Source organism: Aricia agestis, chromosome 6 (genome assembly GCF_905147365.1).
Source record: "Aricia agestis chromosome 6, ilAriAges1.1, whole genome shotgun sequence".
Lineage (NCBI taxonomy): Eukaryota > Metazoa > Arthropoda > Insecta > Lepidoptera > Lycaenidae > Aricia > Aricia agestis.
The window spans coordinates 10,143,181-10,166,890 of NC_056411.1; the positions used below are offsets into that span (position 1 = coordinate 10,143,181).

Sequence of the window (23,710 nt, forward strand, 5' to 3'; positions counted from 1 at the left end):
TTTTTAATTAGCACTTTGCTATGACGTTTGTAAACAATGGTAAGGTCAAGAGATCACAATAGTTTTGTATGACTTTGACCTTCTGCCTAAAAGACATTAGAGATCTGCTAAGCAATATGACTGCCAAATCCTAGGCAGAATTTATAATCTCTAGAATAAGACCAAAATTCTGTGATTTTGGTAATCAACTATCAAGTCCATCTGCGTACCTATTATCGCCGTAACCTCTTCAAATTTAAATAGGTTTTTGGAGAGGAGACTTACATTTCCACCGGTTTTAAAGGTCCTCTCAAGCTGCACTCAAATCCGCAGCACAGCTCCTTGAAGTTCACAGGGTCGTTGCAGTTATCCTTCAACACTCGGAACAAACCCGAGTAGGCCGCGCGAGTTATTCCAACTTTAAGCTCTATGACCAATATCATTAGACTCACATTTCAAGCGCTCTGTGGTCGGTCCCCGGCAGGCTGCACTTAATCCGCAGCACAACTCCTTGAAGTCCACATGGTCGTCGCAGTTGTCATCTAACGCTCGGAACAGACCGGCGGCGGCGGCGCGAGGTAGCGGCGGCGACAGCAGCGCGCACACGCCCGCCGAACCCAAAGCACCGCCAGCCGCTGACCGAAGAGTCCAGAAACATTTCTCGAGCTCTATTATTTCCTGGACAATTAATATAATTATTGGTTATAGTTGAATAGTTGTCTTGTTGACAAACAAACTGTGGAGTCAGCAGATGATACAGAATAATACAATATGTTGGAACATATATATTGTGCATGTAATTTTTAGTAATATATATATTGTGCATGTAATATGTAAATTTATTTAACCGCTTATTCTTAGACAATAGACAATTTATCAAAATATACTTAGGTAAAAAAAACAACATAAGGGCCTGTTTCACCACTTTCTGATAAAGTGCCGAATAGGCTATGGCCTATGATCACAACTTTTTTGACAGTTTCTCCATATTTGATCTGTTAAGATAATTGGTGGATACTGGATAGCTTATTCATCACTTATCAGGAACTGGTGAACAGGCCCTAAGTATTTTCATGATACAGAATAATACAATATGTTGGAACATATATATTGTGCATGTAATTTTTAGTAATATATATATTGTGCATGTAATATGTAAATTTATTTAACCGCTTATTCTTAGACAATAGACAATTTATCAAAATATACTTAGGTAAAAAAAACAACATAAGGGCCTGTTTCACCACTTTCTGATAAAGTGCCGAATAGGCTATGGCCTATGATCACAACTTTTTTGACAGTTTCTCCATATTTGATCTGTTAAGATAATTGGTGGATACTGGATAGCTTATTCATCACTTATCAGGAACTGGTGAACAGGCCCTAAGTATTTGAAAGTAGATGGCACCAAGGAAAAAGTGATTAATACAGGTTGATAATGACCGTGGAACTATTTCTGTACTTACATGGTAAGTACACCCACATAAGCCTTGAAATAACACAGCATCAGACGGCAATATACAGTGTGAAAACTAATATCACTAGAGGTTATTGGCTTAAATAAATATAATTAACGATAAATGAGATAAGATTACATTTCATATTTGTCAAGTTGCATAATATAACATTAAAAACAAATGTTATTTTAAATTATTCAATACACACAAAGAATTGTAGGATATTTATGTTTGGAAATGTAAAATTTACTAGCTGTTGCCCGCGACTTCGTCCGCGTGGACTTCAGTTTATAGCGCGCGGTGTCAACAAAATTGGTGTCAAAAGCTTTTTAAAACCCTGGTACCCCTTAAATCAAAATACCCAAAACAGCCGTGTAGTGTGCACATAATATGTTTTATTTTTACTTAATTAAACTTTTTTATACCAAATTTTAAAGCTTATTTAGCGTTACACAACTTAGCTGCATAATGCATTACACAACCTTAACTTTGCCCAATGCCCATAAACTATTTATTATTGGTAGACAGACTGTTTCTGATATCTATGTTGGTAGGAGAGTTATTTAATAACATGTATAACAATCGAAAGAATCGCAAATATTAACTCAACATGGTACCACCTCTTATAGAAATACATATGAGCAAGCGATAGCGCGATCTAGGCGACTCTTGGCGCCATCTGTTCCAGTTTTTGGAACTAACTTAATTTGAACAAATTTACGCATAAACACCCCCTTACAACCCCTTTTTCCAGTAAGAAGTAGCCTATGTCCTTTCTCAGGCTTTAAACTATCTGTGTACAAAATTTCATTACAATCGGTTCAGTAGTTTTGGCGCTGTGAGTTATTACTTATTAGTTAATAACGTGTACTTATAACAATCGAAAGAATCGAAAAACGTATCTTATCAGGGTACCACCTCTTATAGAAATACTCTTGAGCAAGCGATAGCGCGATCTAGGGGACTCTTGGCGCCATCTATTTTGAGTTTTTGGAACTAACTTAATTTGACCAAATTTACGCATTTTCACCTCCTTACAACCCCTTTTTCCAGTTAAAAAGTAGCCTATGTCCTTTCTCAGGCTTTAGACTATCTGTGTACAAAATTTCATTACAATCGGTTCAGTAGTTTTGGCGTGAAAGCGAGACAGACAGACAGACAGACATACTTTCGCATTTATAATATTAGTATTATTTGAAATTAATGTCTCAAAACTCAAAAATTACTGTTCATTTTATAGAACTATATTTATGAAACCATGTTTTATGAGTTTTTTTCTATTAATGCATGTAACTTAATAAACATAATAAAGAGTTTTAAACATCTTATTAATAAACCAGCTTTTGGCCGCGGCTTCGCTCGGGTTAAGAAGTATTATTATATACAAACTTTCATCCCCTATTTTAACCCCTTGGAGGTGGAATTGATCAAAATCCTTTCTTAGCGGATGCCTACGTCGTAATATCTGCCGGCATGCCAAATTTCAATCCGATTGGTCCAGTGGTTTGAGCTGTGCGTTGATAGATCACCATGTCAGTCAGTCACCTTTGAGTTTTATATATTTAAAGATGTTTACAAATCTATTACTAATGCAAAAAAAACCTGTTGTGGTAAGCATCATAAACCACATACTATAGTACATTTTATGGATGGTTTACTGTAATTGTTGACAAAGAATAATGACTACATAACTTACATCATAATATGGGAATTTTATGACATGATGTGATGTGTTTGAAAAACCACAATATGTATATTGTGGTTTTTTGGTGAACCATCAATTAGTAATTAATTGTTATCCTATAAAGCTTGCTTGTTGCACAAATTTTATAAATGAAAATAAATATTTTTTTAACATTAAAAACCCAAACTTTCTTAGAAGACCTACATTTCTATACAATTTTATAATACCTATTAATTTTATTTTATTAAAATTTAAAACACTTTCTATTAGTCCTTATATAACACTGTGTAAAGTATTGAAAAAAAACCTGTTAAACTTCTTACTCTATTATGCTTATAACATGCATAATATGCAAACTAAGTTTTAATAGTAATAGATAATAAGTCTTTGGACTAAGTTTTCCAGTTAAATTTACAAATATTAAAAATTACATACTCTTTCCTCTAAGTGTGTGACTCCAGCGAGGCTCTGGTAAAATGTTGGTGTAGCCAAATCTTGTACAAAATTACTTCTGTCATACAGCAACCATTTTGATAGCACAGTAGCATCTTTATGTATTATCAGCCACGAGCGGAACTGTTCAAATGTTACTTTCTCGCCAGATCCAAATAAACTAGTTAAAATTTCTACATTTCTATATGCATCTGAGGCAGTTAATGAGGTCTTCTCTATGTGCAGAGCTTGCGCAAAATCCTTTTTATAAATGTATGTACCATTATCATTTTGATTGTTAACATAAAGTGTCCACAGGAACCTAGGATTAAAAAGAAATAATTTGTAAAGAAAGTTAGTCAGATTTACTTATTTAATTCAGATAAAAAGAGAGATTACATACTTTATTTTTTCTTCAATATTTCCCTTTGTAAGAACTACAATACCACACAGTAAGTCTTTGAAGCTTATGCCTCTTTTGGTTCCACCACACGCCTGATACAACCACTCAGCCACTTCAAATGGCACTCCATCACACAGTACTTCATGTACAAAAGCCTCCAGGCTGAGTGTGGCTCCATTCGCTCCTGAACATCTTTTGAATGCTTCACGTATGCGCCTTAACTCGCTATCCGACACTGCAAAACCAATTATATTAAACACAAGGAACATTCAAAGCTGAACACGTAAATATTGCGATCAACTCTAGTGACCTCTTTTTGCTGCGTCCTCGTATGATATAAAACTAGGTTTTGAATCTTTTGCTCCCATTTTTGCGAATACAAGAAAGTCATAACAATTTTAGGCGTAATAAACACAAAGAATAGTAATTAATCTACAAATGACAGATATTGGACTGTGGAATGCAGATCTGCAGCTGACATGTTTATGATTGACATATGACGTTTCAAATACACTGGTGCTGTCAAACCTCTTGTCTTTATAAATCTATAGTCCACCTATAGTCTATGCTTTTGCGGTCAAAAGTCAAAATATTTAGGGCTGGGACACAAAAACACGATGATGGAAGTTCTATTGAACGGCAAAAGGGGACGTTTTGAGCGTTTTGGTCAAAATTAACGTCTACTGGAACGCAGCCATTCACCATTGCCCATTATCAATAATGGGGGTGTTCCTATAATAGTTCCCAGTAATCTGGACCGGATCACCGGACACTCTGATGTCTCGATAGCCAAACAAATTTCGTAAAATCGTCCTAGTCAATAGAACTTTATTCTTGGTGCAATCAAAAACACACGATGCCGCCACTCGCCAGTCGCCACTCGCCAGGCGCCATATTTACGCCAATATCTCTCTCACATAGATATAAAGTACCTACTCTATAGCACCTGTGTTCCATTTAGCATTAAAAACGATCAAAACGCTCAAAATAGGAGGCGCATTTTGAGCGTTTTGATAGTTTTTAACGCTAAATGGAACGCAGGGATAATATGTGTGTAATCACTAATGTCAGACTTGGCCACACTTGCTCGCCAGACCATCTTGCTAGACTTAATATAATTAACAATCCCTCTTGTGCCTGTGGTGCTGAGGTTGGGGATGTCAACCATATATTCTTTTCTTGTCCTCTTTACAACCGTTCCCATTTCCTTGATTCATTGTTAAAGAATAAAATTCCTTTTCCTACTTCAGTTATTTGTTTATTGCATTCTAGAAAATATATTATATATCAAATATTAGCTGATTTTATATTACATAATAATATTGAGATTTGATATTTCTATATTTAATTATAAGTATTCTTTTGTAAATATATATTTTTTCCTGATCCTGTCCTGAATTCATTTTTCCAAATTCCTCGTTTTTCGTAATAATTTAATTTTTTACATTGTTTTTCCCGTTCGTCATTGGCAATGTACTAAGTGCATGCCATTAAAAAAAAATCACTAGTCAGTCAGCACCAGGGTTGCCAGATTGGGGGTTTTTTTCGCAATTCTGGGGAAAACTTTGACTCTAGGCGAAAATTTGGGGAAACAGTATTTTTGGGGAAATGTTTGGGGAAAATAAATACACTATGGGGATTTTTTTGGGTTAGCACTTCTAAAAAACACAACAAACAATTAATGAAACGAACGTGCTTTTCATTCGATTAACATCCTGGCAAATATGCAAGAATTCAGAGCCATTAAAAAAAATTAGCTAGTCTATGACTGATTCTGTCTTGTCTGTGACTGTCTGTCTGTCTCTGGCTGGGTTTGTTGTTTGTTTTAGTTTGTTTAGTCGAGTGCGTAAAAGGCCTGACAGACGTACGAACTTAAATCACGCGGGTTTTAAGTTCGTGAACTTACTCAGCTCGCGTCGTTGGTGAGTGACCCGTGACACACGAGAATCGCTCACACTGGATTGCCATGCCCTAAGGCTCGCGGCTTGCGACTCGCGGCTCTTTGCTGACACACAGGCGATTAAGATCGTCAAGCCATAAGTCCACGTACTTACTCGCACGTCTGTCACCCTCTTAAAAAAATTGTCTCTTTGGTCGAGCGAGCGACCCTATGTAATTGTGTATCTGTTTAACTGTCGAGTGATCGAAACTACTAAATCGAAAATAAGTAGTTTCAATTTTATATTCGGGTTTTTTTTTCTGTAACAAAGCGATTGGGGATTTTTTTTTTAAAACGTATCATTTTGGGGAAATATAAAAATCAGTTTGGGGGAAATCATAAAATTGCATCTGGCAACCCTGGTCAGCACTGAGCAGTTTGTCAAAAGTCAAAACTCAAATTCCAAAATAGGTACTCTTTCAATCGATAAAAATATTCCTTATTTTATTAAAAATCTATATACATAATTGCACAAATCAATCGTCTCACGAGCTTTTATCGGACATTAAAATTTTTATTGCACACAGCATCAATATCAACACAGATTGGGAATCCAAAAGTCTAAAAGTGTTTTGAATCGCTTTGTGCTATGTTGTTTGTATTTCATTGTTTTATACTCATTTTAATTTTGTAAATGTCTGTTTCACTGTGCGTTTTGCGTATAGAAATCGACGAAGATATACCAGAGATGGAAAACAACCCAACTGAAACTGGTAAGAATATATATATATCTTGTGTGATATTCCTATTACTCTCATTATTATGTACCTTCTTATAATTATTGTGATATTGATTAATGTAATGAACGGCGCGAGTCTCTCTATTAATGTTGCTTAATTTTTTAAAGAAATATTACCATATTTGTTACAAAGGTTGTAACAAATATGGTAATATTCTCATTGCAAGGATATTTAGACTGCTTAATATTGCTATAATGTTTTCTTTGTCTCACAGTAAGTATAAAAAAATGTCATAAAATTTACCCAATAGGCCAGGGTTACTTTGAACTTTTAGTAAACAATCCAAATCATGTCAATTTTATAGAAATGTCTCATTTAAAGTATAACTAGCTATTTGACAGACACACGAATAAAATGACATTTTCTAAAAATGATTCCTAGCTTGATCGATTCATCGACTCCGAAACCCACTATATACAAAATTTCATGAAAATCGTTGGAGCCAATTCCGAGATTCCAATTATATATATATACAAGAATTGCTTGTTTAAAGATATAAGATAAGATTAGAGCATTGTAACCATTTTGTACCTTTCATGTTTTCATGATATAACCATTTTTAGGGTTCTGTACCCAAAGAGTAAAAACGGGACCCTATTAAGATACTAAGACTCCAGGCTGTATCTCAAGAACCGCTATAGCTAGACTTATGAAATTCTTACAGTTTATCTATTTCTGTTGCTGCTATATAAACAGATAATAAAAATAAAATAAATATTTAAAAGGGTGTTCCATACAACAAATGCAAATTTTGGACTTTTTTCTCTACTTATATCAACAATGGAAACATGTACATTGTAGATACTTGAAATTTTCAGAAAGTCCCGAATTATATGTATAATTTAATAATAAATAAATAATAAAATTAAAGTTAAATAAATATTTAGAGGGCTCCCATACAAAAAAGACAATTTTTGGTCTATTTTTGCTCTATAATGGTACGGAACCCTTTGTATGTGAGTCCGACTCTCACTTGGCCGATTTTTAGGGTTCTGTACCCAAGAGGTAAAAACGGGACCCTATTACTGAGACTTTGATGTCTGTCTCCAGGCTGTAACTCAAGAACGGTAATAGCCATGGGCGTAGTGGTAGTAGGGGCAAGGGGGGAGGGCGGCTGCCCCCCCTAGAAGTCAAAAAATACTAAAAAGAAAATAAATTAAGTGATATATAATAAATTATCTTATATTACAAAAGTGATTTTTCAAACATTTTGTGCTCTGTATCAATGATAAATAGGTAGGCACCTGAAACATTCGCAAAATACTAAGCTGTATTTTTCGATTTTTTAAATAACAATAATAATAAAATAAATCTAAGTATATTTAATTCAAAATTGACTGACTGACTGACTGACATTGTGATCTATCAATGCAAAGCCCAAACCACTGGACGGATCGGGCTGAAATTTGACATGCACATGACATGTAGATGTTATGATGTAGGCATCTGCTAAGAAAGGATTTTGGTCAATTCTACTCCCAAGGGGATAAAATAGGGGATAAAAGTTTTTATGAAACATCGTCATTTTTAAACTGATCGGGCTGAGATTTTGATAACTAATTTAAAATAATACTTCATAATGCGAGCGAAGTCGTGGACAAAAGCTAGTAACAAATTTTTTTTCCTATACACAAAAAACTCAATTTTTTCCTATTAGAAAAGAAATTAATAACGAGTGTATGAATTACAACACTGTGGGACTATGGACTGGTGGATGGTGTGGGTTGTCATATCAGCTATCAGCTCATTAACAATAAATAAATAAATTTTTGCTCTATAATCGTACGGAACCCTTCATGCGCGAGAGTGATTTTTTAAAAACATAATTTATTTTATTTCTTTCAGAATCTGCCAAGGAGCAGAAGAAGAAAGACAGAGGTGCTCGAGAATCTAAGACCATTGTTGTGGAGACCTATGCCAGTGTTTTATCTGGCCCTAATACAGAAAAGGGCATCCTCCCCACCAGCTCACAAAAATCGGGCATTGATAAGAAGTCTAAGAAATCAGCAGATGACGGTGAAACCATAGGATTCTTCTGTGGCAACCCTCTGGTTGAGGTTACCAAGGGTGTTTTACACTTGTACAAAGAAAAGTGAGTTGAAGAATTACATTATAATCTATATTGTAATGGCTAAAGTTTGTGAGTAATAGATGGTTTGCCAGTAAATAAAATGTATTAACCAAAACATTTTGCAGTGAACTGAAAGAAGACTCCGAGGCAAAGACACTGTGTCTCCTGTCGGTACCTGGATCCTTGGGCGCCTCAGACTTGCTAGCATTTGCTGCTGCATGCCAACAAGATATTGCACATGTGAGAGTGCTGCGAGATGGATCCCCAGACCACTACATGGCACTGCTTACGTATGTATTTACTTCTGTTTTCTGATAATGAAAAATTAGAATCCTGATTGATTATTATCCCTGGCATGATAAATATTTACCATTCATGGGAAATAGTGCCAAAATGAAAAGCATAGACTAACCAGTAAACTAATACACTAATAACATCCTATCCTGAGTAGCCCATTGAAGTCAATTATTAAGAGCAATGAACCATAGCTCAGGGGCTAGCGTGCTTTGTTGGTCATAGGCCATAGCCTATGACCAACAAAGCACGCTAGCCCCGCCTACACACCATTCATACATTCCATCATTGTGCCCCCGGTTATTGTGCTTTGCGCTGCAGCTATAGTGAACAATATCGCGTAACAACGGTTCCCGCATTATAGCACGAAAGTAAAGGTCGCAAGTCCCAAAAATGTTTTTGATGATTACTTACTTAAAAATTAAAAAAATACTAATATTTCCTTTAGCCATTAATTTATAAAGTGTGTGAATTGTGATTGTAGTAGTGCAAGTTATTTAATGATAGTAATTAGTAACTCAATAAGTGTAACATATATTTGTTGAAAAGCTCAGAAATATTCATAATTTCGAAAAATATAACTATCTAGTCAAAATAAGTGAATCGTGTTTTCCGTTAGGCTAATATCAGATAAATATACAATGATTAAATAAATCTCAATTTCATTTAAGTCAATCGTCTTCCGGGATCGTAATACTTATTAGAAAACACAGTAAAATTTTACAGCCCGCTCTTAAGTTGAAGTTAGTGCTTAATTTAGCCTTTGTTTTTTGCTTCCTTTTCATAAAGTTTACTCATAAGGGGGCAAACGAGCGAACGGGTCACCTGATGGTAAGCAACTACCGTCGCCCATGGACATCAGAAGAGCTGCAGGTGCGTTGCCGGCCTTTTAAGAGGGTATACGCTCTTTTCTTGAAGGTTTGCAGGTCTTCACTTCCATCAACAAAATGTCACATATTAATATACAAATAGACTTTAAGCAACTACCACATTTTTGTGACAGATGTCTGCATTATTTACTCACATTTATTATGTGATAGATTTTACTGTATTGTGATTCAGCAATGTGTTTGTAATTTTTGCTTGTAATGTAAGAATATGTACGGCGGCAGGCGCCCCTTATGCGACTTGCGAGAGGCAGTTGTTGTGCAGAGTAGGTTGTTTAGCATTGTAGTTCTTTCGTCCTGCCAGAGACTGCACTCCCAGAGAACATGATGAGCTGTTTGTTCAAACATGTTGCCTTCGGTCGAGCACTCGCACATGGGTGATGCTACTAGATTAAATCCGTAGAGTTTGGCCTTAAAATTTCCATGACCGGTCAGGAATTGAGAAACGCAGTGATCAATATCCATTCAATGTTTGGATAGTCGTTCACGAATATTAGGGAAAAAATTATAAAGATGTCGCCCTTTGGTGGAACAGTCCCAACGCGTCTGCCATTCGGAGATTAGGCTTTGCAAAGAGTTTTCTAAAGGTTCAAACAATCTTGCTATTTTATTTCTATCGCGAGCGCTTAAAAAGAATGGGTTGTCAATGTTGACGCCTGGACTGGCTGCATAATAAGTATAATAGGTCTACCAGAATTTGATGGCAAAATGTAAAAAAGGAATTGACGCTACCAATACTGGGGAAATTGGAGCAAAACGTTAGATACTTTTTTCCTTATAGCGGCTGATTCTTCGTGTGATACATGCAAATGTAAAAAAATACCCAATGATCAAGGATATTTTTTGAAAATCTCCCATCCAAATTTGCCATGAAATCCTGGTAGACCTATACTAACATAATTATTCAGGTTCCGCACTAGCGCCGCAGCTCGGGAGTTCCACACGGCGTTCGACGGTGCCCCATACAGCAGCCTCGAGCCGGGCGCGCTCTGCCACACCGCTTGGGTCTCGCGCGTGGAGTGGGCGGCGGGGGGCGAGGCGCCGCCCGCGCATACCGAGCTGCCCACGTGCCCAGTCTGTCTGGAGCGTATGGACGAGAGTGTGGCAGGTATATTATTAGACTTGGTGGTACATTTTCCGGGGTAAAAAGTATCCTGTGCCCTTTCTAGCAGGCTTACCATAGAAGCAGTTCTTCTTCTTCTTCTTCTTCTTTTAAAAATGGCCGCCTCGGTGAGTTGCCAATGTCAGAGTGGCTTAAAGGACTTTGCTCTCTTTCTACGGAAGAATAGACAAGTGACAGTTAGAACAAAGAACTCTGACATTTCGTCACTTAAATCTGTCAGTATACTGTCCATTCTTGCCCGTTTCTAATATTATGCTGAGCCTGCTGGGAGTTGGGTGTTGGGACTCAAAGTATTTACATACCAGATTTCAGCAAAATCAGTTTATTGGTTTAGGCGTGAAAAGGTAACAGACAAAGACATTTTCACCTTTCTAATATTAGTACGGATATGGAAGGGTCGAGTGCAGACTGTAGCAGACTTCTCATGTAGATTTGTTACAGAACATTATGTTGCATAACTTCTATGTCGCTTGAAATCTTGGCTTAAGTTTAGGTAAAACTTTACTTAAAAGTTTTATTATGTATTTTAAGCTTCTGAATAAAGATTTGTATTTTATGTTGCAGGTGTGCTGAGCGTACAATGCGCGCACGCGTTCCACGCCGAGTGTCTAGCGCGTTGGGCGAGCGCGCGCTGCCCCGTGTGTCGCTGCACACAGACGCCGGAGCCCCGCGAGCGAGCCACGTGCTTGCACTGCGATTCCGATGCCGCAGGTGTGTGTTCCTGAACTGTAAGCAGTGTATTGAGAAATCATGCGTTCCATGCCGAGTGTCTAGCGCGTTGGGCGAGCGTGCGCTGTCCGGTGTCCCGTGATCCGCTGCACGTGGACCCCCGAGCCCCGCGAGCAAGCCACTTGCTTGCACTGCAATACCGATGCCGCAGGTGTGTGTTCCTGAACTGTAAGCAGTCTACTGTGACATGTACGCGTTCCACGCCGAGAGTCTAGCGCGTTGAGCGAGCGCGCGCTGCCCCGTGTGTCTCTGCACGCAGACCCCCGAGCCCCGCGAGCGAGCCACATGCTTACACTGCGATACCGAGGCCGCAGGTGTGTTCCTTAACTGCAAGCAGTGTACTGTGACATACACGCTTTCCATGCAGAATTGCTAGTGCGTTGGGCGAGCGCGTACTGCCCTATGACGATGCACGCAGACCTAAACTCTAATAGTTCCTAAACTATAAGCAGTATATTAGGAAATGTCTGATGTCTTGGTAGCCAATAAAAAAAAACTATGAGAAGGCATCGTGCTGACCAGTATACTGTAGTCTGTAATCCACTTACTATTGGGACATTTATGCAGCTTATAACTATTCAAGATTTTGCCATCTTTATCTATCGTGTGAAGTTTCAATATGTCAGACAAAAACGGGCAGACCTTGTATTAATAAGTGGGTTATACTTATACCTACAAAATTATGAAGTACAGAATATAGACTATAATATCATAAAATCTCTTAATTGGAATATGTTTTTTTTGTCAGGTGACAACGACGGTGACGAAAGTCGTGACAACATCAGTGGTGTGGCGGAAGGTTTGCCGGACAGCGTGGAGCCAAGTTCATTGTGGATCTGTCTCATATGCGGTCATGTGGGATGTGGCAGGTAATGTGATTTGTTTCACTTAATGCATTTGACATAAATAAAGCTCACTATGGACGGGTTTTTCTTATTTGATTCTCTCGTTTTAACTATACGAAATCATAATATAATAATACTCATATTCATTTGGTAGACTTAATTTTTGTGGTAAAGTTTCAAAGTGAATTAAAACAGATTATATGCATGTAAAGACTACCAACATGATACAAAGCAGATGTATAACTAGCAGAAATATAGGCATTATTGTATTTTTTTACAGATATGAAAAAGGTCACGCCGCTAAACATTTCCTTGCGTCAAACCACACGTACGCATTGCAGTTGGGATCTAACCGAGTGTGGGATTATGCAGGTATTAAAATTGCCAACTTTGATTATGAATCGTATATTGTATTAAATATAGGAATGGTAAATATGATACTTACAATCCTATAAAGATAAAGCAGACATTTTGTAACATGTCATTTCTCTTGACTTGTTTCGGTAATCTTATCAATGTCACCATTATTTTAATTACCGCTACCGCTGGCATCAAAACAACATACAAAGACTAAGGACTTTAAGAAAAAAGTATAATTCATATTATGTTCAGGTGACAAATGGGTGCATCGGCTAGTACAGAACAAGGCGGACGGCAAGCTGGTGGCGGCGGAGGGCGCGGCGGGCGCGGACAAGCAGCTGGAGTTCACGTACCTGCTTACACAGCAGCTGGACGCCCAGCGCGCGCACTACGACGACCGCATCGCCATGTGAGTGTGTGTGTGTGTGTGTGTGTGTGTGTGTGTGTGTGTGTGTGTGTGTGTGTGTGTGTGTGTGTGTGTGTGTGTGTGTGTGTGTGTGTGTGTGTGTGTGTGTGTGTGTGTGTGTGTGTGTGCGTGTGTGTGTGTGTGGGGTACACCAGCTGTACAGAACAAGAAGGACGGCAAGCTGGTGGCGGCGAAGGGCGTGCGTGCATGCGTGTGCGTGTGCGTGTGCGTGTGCGTGTGCGTGTGCGTGTGTGTGTGTGTGTGTGTGTGTGTGTGTGTGTGTGTGTGTGTATGTGTGTGTGTGTCATACAAAATGTAGAATTATTTTATGAAATAAGAAATACAATATTAATTGAAGATAAGCAAATGAATTGTAGTAAACTATACCTCTTTTATTTAGTTGTAAGTGACTTGTAAAATTTGCATGCCACCCAAAGGCAAAATAAGAGAACTGTTTACCTAACCTAACATTAATAGTGTACCTCATTTTAAGCAAATAAGCGATTTCTATTTTCGCGAAGCGAAGCGCGTTCTGGTACAGGAAAACACGTTGGGTTGTGTGAAATCAAAGTTAGTGGCTATATGCCATATAATTATGGCTATACGACCATAGTAAAAAGAGACGACTGCCCCCTTTCAAAACCTAGTAGACACTTTTTACAAAAAAATATTATATTGCATAAATTTCCTATTACCTAGTAAGCCTCTACCGTATACAAAAAAAACAGCGTTAAAAACTCACTTAAAAGTAGATACATACTAGCTGTCCCGGCAAACGTTTCTTTGCCGTATAAAGAATTTCGCCCGTATTATTTTATTGAAGTGACTAAATAAGTATGTCACCATGGCAACGTCCATCGCTATCCCGTCGCACAAACAATGGTCGCCGTCAGTCTCGAGTTGTAATAATGTACTATTATTTATTCAACAAATGCACTTATCAATATAAAAAGTGCCCAGTAGCCGATTCTCAGACCCACTGAATATGCATATAAAATTTGGTTAAAATCAGTAAAGCCGTTTCGGAGAAGTACGCGGCCTAACATTGTGACACGAGAATTTTATATATAAGATATTTAAGCATCGATATCTAGTTAGTGCACTATCCACTCCTGATCTATATAACTATTATTATTTACTATTTACAATATGTTTCATAATATACAATGGCAACAATTCAGGATAATATCGGAGCGGTCCGCGGAGTGCGAGGCGTTGCTCGAGCGCGCGACAGCCGCGGAGAGCGAAGTGGCGACGCTGCGCAGACGCATCACGGCGCTCGAAAACGACAACAAAGCGTTGGATAAACGGCAGCAGCAACTCAACGCTAAGTGAGTATCTATGCTCTAATCCAGGGGTTCCCAAACTTATTTTCTCTACCGCCCACTTTGAGAAAAAAAATTTTTGGCGCCCCCTTTGTTTCACCTTCTTTTAAATTAAAGCCTCTACATAACGCTCCCATTTTTTTTTCTGGGTCCCACACCGCCTTAGGCCTTCAGCGCCCACAAAGGGGCGTTATCGCCCACTTTGGGAAAGGCTGCTCTAATCCATGCTAATATTACAAATGTGAAAGTGTGTCTTTCTGTCTGTCTGTCTGTTACCTCTTCACGCCGAAACTGCTGAACCGATTTTGCTCAAATTTGGAATGGAGACACTTTGAGTCCCGGAAAAGGACATAGGATAATAATTTTTATTATAAAAATGTACAGTTCTTGCGCAATAAACGAATTTTGGCGCAAAGGAGTTGCGGTTAGATAGTGAGATCACTTATAATGTGCGCTTATAAATATTTAGCTTCCTCTAAGATTCTGACATGTAGCTTAAAAGGGCGAACGGAAACAGAACAGAGGCGACTACTTAATAGTGTAATCGTGTCAATTATTTTACTGGGAACGTAAACAAATCTATTGTATCCTCCTTATTTAAAAATGCTTTTTTTACATATTCACCGGGACATTTTTTACTACTTTTAAAATGAATAAATACGTCAATATAAGTTCTTTGAGTTATAATTAATGATTAAACGAACTTACTTGTACGTGAAGTTCTATCATAATTATACGAAGTGTTTCGTCCGAAGAGATTAGTATCTAAATATTATTTTCTAAAACACTATGTTATCGCGTTAAGTGATACCACCTCGCACTATAGTTGAAAGCTGCTGTCAACACCACAGGAAAAAAAAATCGTTATCCCCCACTCCAAACTCAACTTTCCCCAGACTGGAGGCCCGGCTTCATTTAGTTGAGATAAACAATAATTATTGTGATATTTCTTATACTCATGTAAGGGTTGTATTGGGTGGGTGGGTATCACTAATCTCTTCGGACGAAACACTTCGTATAATTATGATAGAACTTCACGTACAAGTAAGTTCGTTTAATCATTAATTATACTCGTGTTTCGTCCTCAAGATTAGTGTCTAAATATTATTTTCTAAAACACAATGTAGATGTTTAGAGTAAGAAATATCACACACAGGTATTTATAAAAAAAACCTTTAATATGAGTACACAACTTAATTAAAATATAATCAGAAATAGAAAATTCTAAGAGCTAATTATAACAACTTCTTATACTTTAGGTTCAAATTAAAGTTAGATATTATAAATCTTATTTAATCAGTGAACACAAAGACTTAGCTAGAGCAATATTATGATTCTCTACTATTGGTCTGTCATAGAATTTAGCGAAGGTAGTGGAATTGCCGCTCCATCCTGCAGTTTGCCTGATGGCGTCGAGGTTAACACCTAGCATTTTTGCCATCGAGGTAGAAGCATGGCGAGTGCTATGTGATGGGAAGATAGATACGTCAATTCCACTATCTTTCAAAGTTGATTTTATCCAGCGGCTAATAGTTTGGCTGGAAACCGTTTTGTGAGGTTTGCGAATACTAATAAACAGTTCTTTGGACTTTCTCATATCTTTTGTTTTCTCTATATAAACTTTAAGAGTGTCAGCTGGACAAATTTCGGGGCGTTCATCCAAAAAACGGTAAATACAAAATTGGTTGCTTTGTACCTATTTTAGAAGACTTGATTAGGAAACCATGAAGCTAAATAATTAATCACTACACTAACGTCCCATGTATAATTGTAACGAGGCAATGGTGGTTTTAATTTATAAACACCTTTACAAACTCTAGAGATCCTATCGTCAGCTGATAAATTTTGGATAACTAATGACAAAGCGGACCGATAACTATTAATAGTTCCATACTGGCCCCCATCATTATAAACTTCCGTGAGGAATTTTAATATCACCGGGATAGACGGTTGGTAAACATCAACAGAGTTAATATGACAAAATGCATACCACTTTTTAAAACAAACGTCATATTGTTTGAGTGTATTGTCCGACAGGGAAGCTATCATTATCTCTATTGCGGATTGTGGGATACCTCTTTGCAGCATCGCCTTCCCGATAAAATTCCTGCAACCAGGGTAAGGTGGCTGTGTATGTTTCTGGAATTAGGTATAATAAAATTATTAGAATCTATTCTCACTTATTTTGATGTTAACAATTGTGTAAACATGGGGTACCAGGGCTGTGTAGGCCAATCCGGTACAACTATGATCCCTTTTGCCCTGTCTGTAACAATTTTTCTTAATACTTTAAGAACCATCGCTACAGGTGGAAAGGCGTACAAATTTAGTTTAGACCAATCCAAGGTAAAGGCATCAATAGCAAAGGAGTCTGGATCTCTATGCCAAGAGACGAACTTACCATTTTTTGTTAATTCAAGTAGCAAATAAATCAATTTGGGGAAAAAATGAAAGTGTGTTCACCAACGTTGTATAACTATCCACCGATAGTTCCCATTCTACATCTGGATGAATTCGTCTAGATTCTTTATCGGCTATAGTATTTTCACTCGATTTGATATAAGAAGCGAACACGATTATTTTACGGTTTTCACACCACTGCCATATGTCCTTGACGACTCTAGAAAGGTGAGGGTATTGTATACCGCCCATACGGTTTATATAACTGACCGCTGTGGTATTATCGATACGCATTAATACCTGACAGTTCCTGTGCTCTTTAGCAAAAATTTTAAGGGAATAAAGTGCAGCCAAAAGTTCAAGATGATTAATATGTAGGTTTAGCTCTCTAGTAGACCACCGACCGTTAGCCGTTTGGCCTTCACAACACCCGCCCCACCCCGTTGTTGAGGCGTCAGAGAATATTTCCAGACGATATTGATCAGCTTTGATTTTATGAGAAGAATGATCGATATTATTAATCCATCAATTTATGTCCGGCAATAATGAATCGGGCAGGGACATAATTTTGTCGTAATCTTCGTTATTTTTTAGATTAAGGTACTTACATCTTTCGAATTCTTTGGTATATAACCAGCCATATTCTATTGCCGGACATGCAGAAACTAACAAACCTATAAGTTTAGCTAACGTCCTTATTTTAAAACGACTTCATTTTTTTTATTTTAAAAAGTTCAGATTTAATCCGTATTCTTTTCTCTAGTGGTAGACTTAAGGACCATTTACTGGTTTCAATAATATAACCTTAGTACTTTACCGATTTTGATGGCTGTATCACACTTTTTTCGTTATTTATGATAAATCCTAAGTGTCTTAATAATTTTCGAGTAATATCTACATTTCTGACACATTCTTCATAAGTACCCTCAATTAAAATTAAATCATCCAAGTACATAGAAGATAACAAACCGCACGATCGTAAGAATTTAACAACTGGTTTCATAATTTTGGTAAAAATATATGGAGCTGTACATAAGCCAAACGGTAAAACATTGAATTCATATAATTCATGACCAACAGAAAATGTAAGATATTTTCGTGAATCGGGATGAATATTAATAAAAAAAAAATAGACATCTTTTAAATCGAGGGTAGCTAAATAACAATTTCTTGAGATTAATTTTAAAACTGTGCGGATATCCTCCAACTTAAAATGACGGGTATTTATGAAAGTGTTCAAATTTTTTAAATTTAAAATGAATCTCATTTTTCCATTAGGCTTAGGTATTAAAAAGACACGGGATACATATTGTTCTTGACAAGGTTCACAACGAGAAATAGCACCTATTAACAGTAAACTATCAACGGCTTCTCGCAATTCTATTGAAGGCGAATTAAAAACTTGTACACTATTTTGATAAACTGGTTCGTTAAATTTGATTTGATATCCTTTAATGCAGGACAATACGGACCGATCAGATGTAATGAGCGTCCATTGCTTATAAAATCGAGCAAGTCTGCCCGCGCAACGTACCTCGTCTATTGGCGGCGGCTCTGTTTGGAGTGCCGCGAGTATGTTTGAGCAGCTTGCCTCGGAGGTGGAGCCCTCGGAACGGCAGACTGTTGATGCCGCGGTGCTTGGCCCGTCGGCTGTCTGCGAGCCGAGGTCCCCGCCTTCCAGTTTAAATTATGCCTTGTCGGTGCAGGTTTTACCTGTTTTTGTTGTTCTGCCTTCAGGTCCGAACTTGACTTCGAAACTGCTTTAGCAGTTTTTAACGTTTCGGCTAAATTTTAGCCAAATAGATAACTGTCAATCTTTGTCAAATCTAGGTGGTCTTTTAAATTCTTTTTAACGAAGTTTAAGGCTAAATTTCGCCTAGCAGTTGATTGAAAATGCTGTATGTCGCATAATAAGCGACCCCGGTCCATTAAATCTCGCATTAAAGCGTTGTTATCGCACTTATTAAGATATTGGACATTATAGATCCTAACGACGAAATAGCTGCCGCCATCTAGTTTTGTCTGTATTCGATGGCTTTGTCGCGTTTGACCACTGAATCCGATAGGGCCGCTTTAATTTCAGCATTAAGACGTGGCGCTGCAATGTTAATGCAATTGCCTGGGACCTTATGTTTCTCAATTAGAAGTTTTCGGTTATTTTTGTCCAAACCGGAAGTACAAATGTATGTAAATCTGGATGCAATTTCTTTATGTATTTCAGGCCCGTAGGTGACGGCCGTTGGGTCTTCACCTAAAATCTCGATTAACTCGTTTTGTGGCCTTTCATCATTTGAAGCAACGTTTTCGGTCACGGGAACAACATCCGTTGAAGTTCCCTTACAGGGCTGTTCCGGTACATCCGGAACAGAGTTTTCGATCGGAAAAGAGTTATTTATTTCCGCTGGTATATTGCCTTCCGTTTCTAGAATACAAAGAATAAAAATCTCTTGTATAATTCTACATCTATATAGCCCATGCGACTATTCTGATGCAAAATATTAATAACCGTTAACCCACTACATCTATATAGTCCTGATGACTATTCTGATGCAAGGAATTGGTTATAGCAATGATTTTTAATTTTTATTTTTAAATCACTTACCGTTAAGAACTTCCGGTGCGATTCCGATTGAAGCTATCGATGAATTTGAAGAACTACTTGACGAACTGGAGCTGGATCTTGATCTTCTATTGTAATAGCGATCACGTTTTATTTCTTTTTCTAATTTTCTCAACTTTTTAACTATATAATCGAGACTTTTATCGTCACTTTGCCTTTTAGACATTTTTTATTATTTTAAACTAGCTGTTGCCCGCGACTTCGTCCGCGTGGACTTCAGCGCAGTGCGCGATGTCAACAAAATTTGTGTCAAAAGCTTTTATAAAAAAAACCCTGGTACCCCTTAAATCAAAACAGCTGTGCAGTGTGCACATAATATTTAATTTTTTTTAAATTAAACTTTATATATTATGCCAAATTTTAAAGCTTATTTAGCCCGCTTAACTTTACCCATAAACTATTTATCATTGATAGGTTTAAGGTTACGTCACTGTATAATGTATATAATATTAAGTACTGACTTATTAAATCACGTAAAAAAGAAATAACAATCGAAAAAAAATCGGGACTCGAATGTATGATGATACCACCTCTTATAGAAAGATGTTAGTCAAGCGTTAGCGCGATGTAAAAGACGCACGGCGCCATCTAGTATGAATTTTTGGAACTAACTTAATTTGAACAAATTTTCGTATTTTCACCCCCTTACAACCCTTTTTTCCAGTAAAAAAGTAGCCTATGTCCTTTCTCAGGCTTTAGACTATCTGTATACAAAATTTCATTACAATCGGTTCGGTAGTTTTGGCGTGAAAGCGAGACAGACAGACAGACAGACAGACAGACAGACAGAGATACTTTCGCATTTATAATATTATAGTATAGATTAAATTTTAATTTAATTTAAACGTGAAACCAAATGAGATGCGAAGTGGTTGAGCACTAAAATGCGAAATGAAGCCGGGCCTCCAGTCTGGGGAAAGTTGAGTTTGGAGTGGGGGATAACGATTTTTTTTCCTGTGGTGTTGACAGCAGCTTTCAAGTATAGTGCGAGGTGGTATCACTTAACGCGATACTACATTGTGTTTTAGAAAATAATATTTAGATACTAATCTTGAGGACGAAACACGAGTATAATGTTTTTAGTCTTTGGTCGGATCTATGGCTCGTTTGTTTGTGTTCCCAGTGAAGTGTATTGTCATGAACTGTGTGTAATATTATGATGTAACGTTCTAAACATTTTACAGAGTGGCAACACTTCAGAGCGCGTTGTCAGAGGAGCGGGGTCTCGGCGCCGCTCTAGCGAACAACCACAAGCAGTGGCAGAAAAGCGCCCAAAAACGAGAGGAGGCTCTTACTAAAGAGGTAATATATCACTAATTTTACATCATCATCATCATTTTGACGACCTCTGTGGCTCAGTGGTGAGCGCGTTGGTAGCTCAAGCCGGGGGTTCGAATCCCGCCGACGGAACAAAAAAGTTTTCAATGTTCCCGGGTCTGGATTATGTGTATGAAATAATATAAATCTTAAATTTAATATGTATAGTATAAAAGTATTAAATATATTTCCGTTGTCTGGTACCCGTAACACAAGTCCTTTAGGTACTTAGCACGGGGCCAGACTGACGTGGTGTGAAGCGTCCATAGATATTATTATTATTATATGAATATGTTTACAACAATAATTTAGTTGAAAATGCCATGATACTCGACATCTCTTATATATTATGATAAACTAGCTGTTACTGCTTCGTAAAACATTTGATCCCTACCCCCATCCTTTGAACCCCCATTCCCCTAAGGGGACCCCCCTTACAACTCTTTTTTCCAGAAAAAAATAGCCTATGTCCTTTCTGAGGCTTTAGAGTTTAGACTGTGTATACAATTTTTTGACGTGAAAGCGAGACAGACAGACAGATATACTTTCGCATTTAAATTATTAGTGTTTAGTATGGATTTGGGTCCAGGGTAATTAAAGTTACTAAATTAGCTACTATAATATATTGTTTCCTAAACAATACGGTGCGATACGCTATTTTCAATAATTCAAGATGTCGGAGCTGCGGGAACAGCTGCGCGACGTGATGTTCTTCGTGGAGGCGCGCGGGCAGCTGGAGCAGGCGGCCCCCGCGGCGGAGCTGGAAACCGCCTCTGTCACCGTGCAGCCGCCGCCCAAACCGCGACGACGACGCGCCAAGAAGATATAAAGAGGCAGGCAGTAGACGACCAGTGGCGGATTCAGGGTCTTACTAGTTGCTGACAGGGCTAGTTGTTATAGCTTCGATTTGTTCAGAAACTGAACCGGTTTATACTTTAATATGATTTATCTTTATTTTATGTTGGTTTACCGCATAAAGTTAATATACCTAGCGGAATAGAGAAACAAAGGCCTGTGCAAGAGAGATGTCACTATCAGTAACACTGCGTGGTAAAAAGAGACGTGTGATACATGACAGCAGCACTCTTTTTTTGACGTCCAGTCGGCACGTGCCGCAAGTTGACAATTTAATCTCATAGAAATCATGTTCAATCATGCTTGTGTAAGTGTATGCGTACACATGTTTTTACACACAGATGAAACCAATTTCGGTTTCGTTTGACAGCTTGGGATTGTTGCTCTATTCGGCTAGGTATATTAACTTAATGGTTTATCGGAGTTTCGTGGATACATTTAGGTGTGTACTTTAAATTATTATGTATCTTTGTATTTGGTTTTATTTCTCGGCATAGGCTGTAAAAATTTTTTTTTTTGGAATTTAGTATAAATATGGGATATTAGAGGAGGCAAAAATTCTAGATAGCTTTTGAGAATATAACTTGTTATTTCGTTGAGTCGTCTCAAAGTCTGATCTTTAATTTAAATCAGAAATTTTCAAGTCAGTTAAATTACGACCTTGCATCTGCCACAGGCACAGCTGACTACTACATATTCCACCAGGAGAAAAAGTCAGTTAAAATTACTTGATTCAATTAGAAACTATCAAATTTTAAGGTGCGTAAACTAAAACATCGTTATCAAAAAAGGCTGGAAAAGGAATTTAAATCATATGAGAAAAAAAAAAGATTTTTAGGAATTCGAGACTGAAGTGTATTAAAATTTAAAAAATATGTATTTTATTATGCGGGTAGCCTTTCATTTTATAAACGCACAAGACTGATAGTGTTGCTACATAACAAAATGTTAAAAACACCCGAATTATTCATTTAAAGAATTATAAGAACTTATCGATTACACTATTTTAATGCAATATTCAAGCTGCTTCGATTCTTGTCGATGTTTGGTTCGATCCGGACTTTATCGAATAATGAACGAAGCGGAACTAATATAGCATTAAATAAGTAGGGTACTACTACAAAGCTCAATCCTAGGAGTCGTACTGAATAGTGACTGAGCATATGACTATTATAGGATAATTATATGGTCGGTTATAACTTATAGAATTATTCAATGTGTCAATTTTATTGACTGAGTCTTTAGTGTCCAAATAATAGGATATATTACTGCAATGTTTTCTCGCTAGAGGCAGCATCAGCATAGACAGTAAACAAAAAGTTTTGTTTGACGTTTGACAACTTTTTTTTTTAATGAAATAAGTGGGGCAAACGAGTAAACGGGTCACCTGATGGAAAGCAACTTTGTCGCCCATGGACACTCGCAACATAAGAAGAGCTGCAGGTGCGTTGCCGTCCTTTTAAGAGGGAACAGGAGAGGGTAAGGAAGGGAATATGGAAGGGTAGGGAAGGGAATAGGGTAGGGGATTGGGCCTCCGGTAAACTCACTGACTCGGCGAAACACAGCGCAAGCGCTGTTTCACGCCGGTTTTCTGTGAGCCCGTGGTATTTCCCCGGTCGAGCCGGCCCATTCGTGCCGAAGCATGGCTCTACCACGTAAATATTGTGATATTCGTGTGCAACATGTCCGGTTTTGGTCGGATTATTTACTGTGTATGCTAGTAGCGCCCTCTGCTCAGACCTTCGCGTAATATTACCTATTTGGAAAAATATGTTCGATGTTGTCTCCAATCGTCTTATGTAGTCCAGATTGAAAAACATTGATGTTAGCAAACTGTTAGTTAT

At 37.7% G+C, this 23,710-nt stretch overlaps 2 protein-coding genes across 3 annotated transcripts in view; one reads left to right on the forward strand and one right to left on the reverse strand.

Moving 5' to 3' along the window:
* Nucleotides 1-4,438, reverse strand: part of LOC121728289 (ubiquitin carboxyl-terminal hydrolase 32) — a 31,095-nt gene extending 26,657 nt beyond the window's left edge. For both annotated transcript variants that reach the window (XM_042116436.1, XM_042116435.1), the window contains exons 1-4: nucleotides 4,266-4,438; nucleotides 3,956-4,190; nucleotides 3,556-3,874; nucleotides 432-657 (exon numbers count right to left, since the gene is read on the reverse strand). In XM_042116436.1, coding sequence (XP_041972370.1) covers nucleotides 432-657; nucleotides 3,556-3,874; nucleotides 3,956-4,190; nucleotides 4,266-4,323 — 838 coding nt within the window. In that variant the 5' untranslated portion in view covers nucleotides 4,324-4,438. The remainder of the gene's footprint in view (nucleotides 1-431; nucleotides 658-3,555; nucleotides 3,875-3,955; nucleotides 4,191-4,265) is intronic.
* A 1,862-nt stretch (nucleotides 4,439-6,300) lies between these two features.
* Nucleotides 6,301-22,003, forward strand: LOC121728290 (BRCA1-associated protein). The gene is made up of 11 exons (XM_042116437.1): nucleotides 6,301-6,607; nucleotides 8,480-8,726; nucleotides 8,831-8,995; nucleotides 10,795-10,994; nucleotides 11,574-11,720; nucleotides 12,487-12,607; nucleotides 12,864-12,955; nucleotides 13,196-13,352; nucleotides 14,531-14,680; nucleotides 20,879-20,996; nucleotides 21,685-22,003. The coding sequence occupies exons 1-11, from the start codon at nucleotides 6,529-6,531 to the stop codon at nucleotides 21,838-21,840; spliced, it is 1,632 nt and encodes a 543-aa protein (XP_041972371.1). The 5' UTR covers nucleotides 6,301-6,528; the 3' UTR covers nucleotides 21,841-22,003.
* The last annotated feature ends 1,707 nt before the right edge of the window (nucleotides 22,004-23,710 follow it).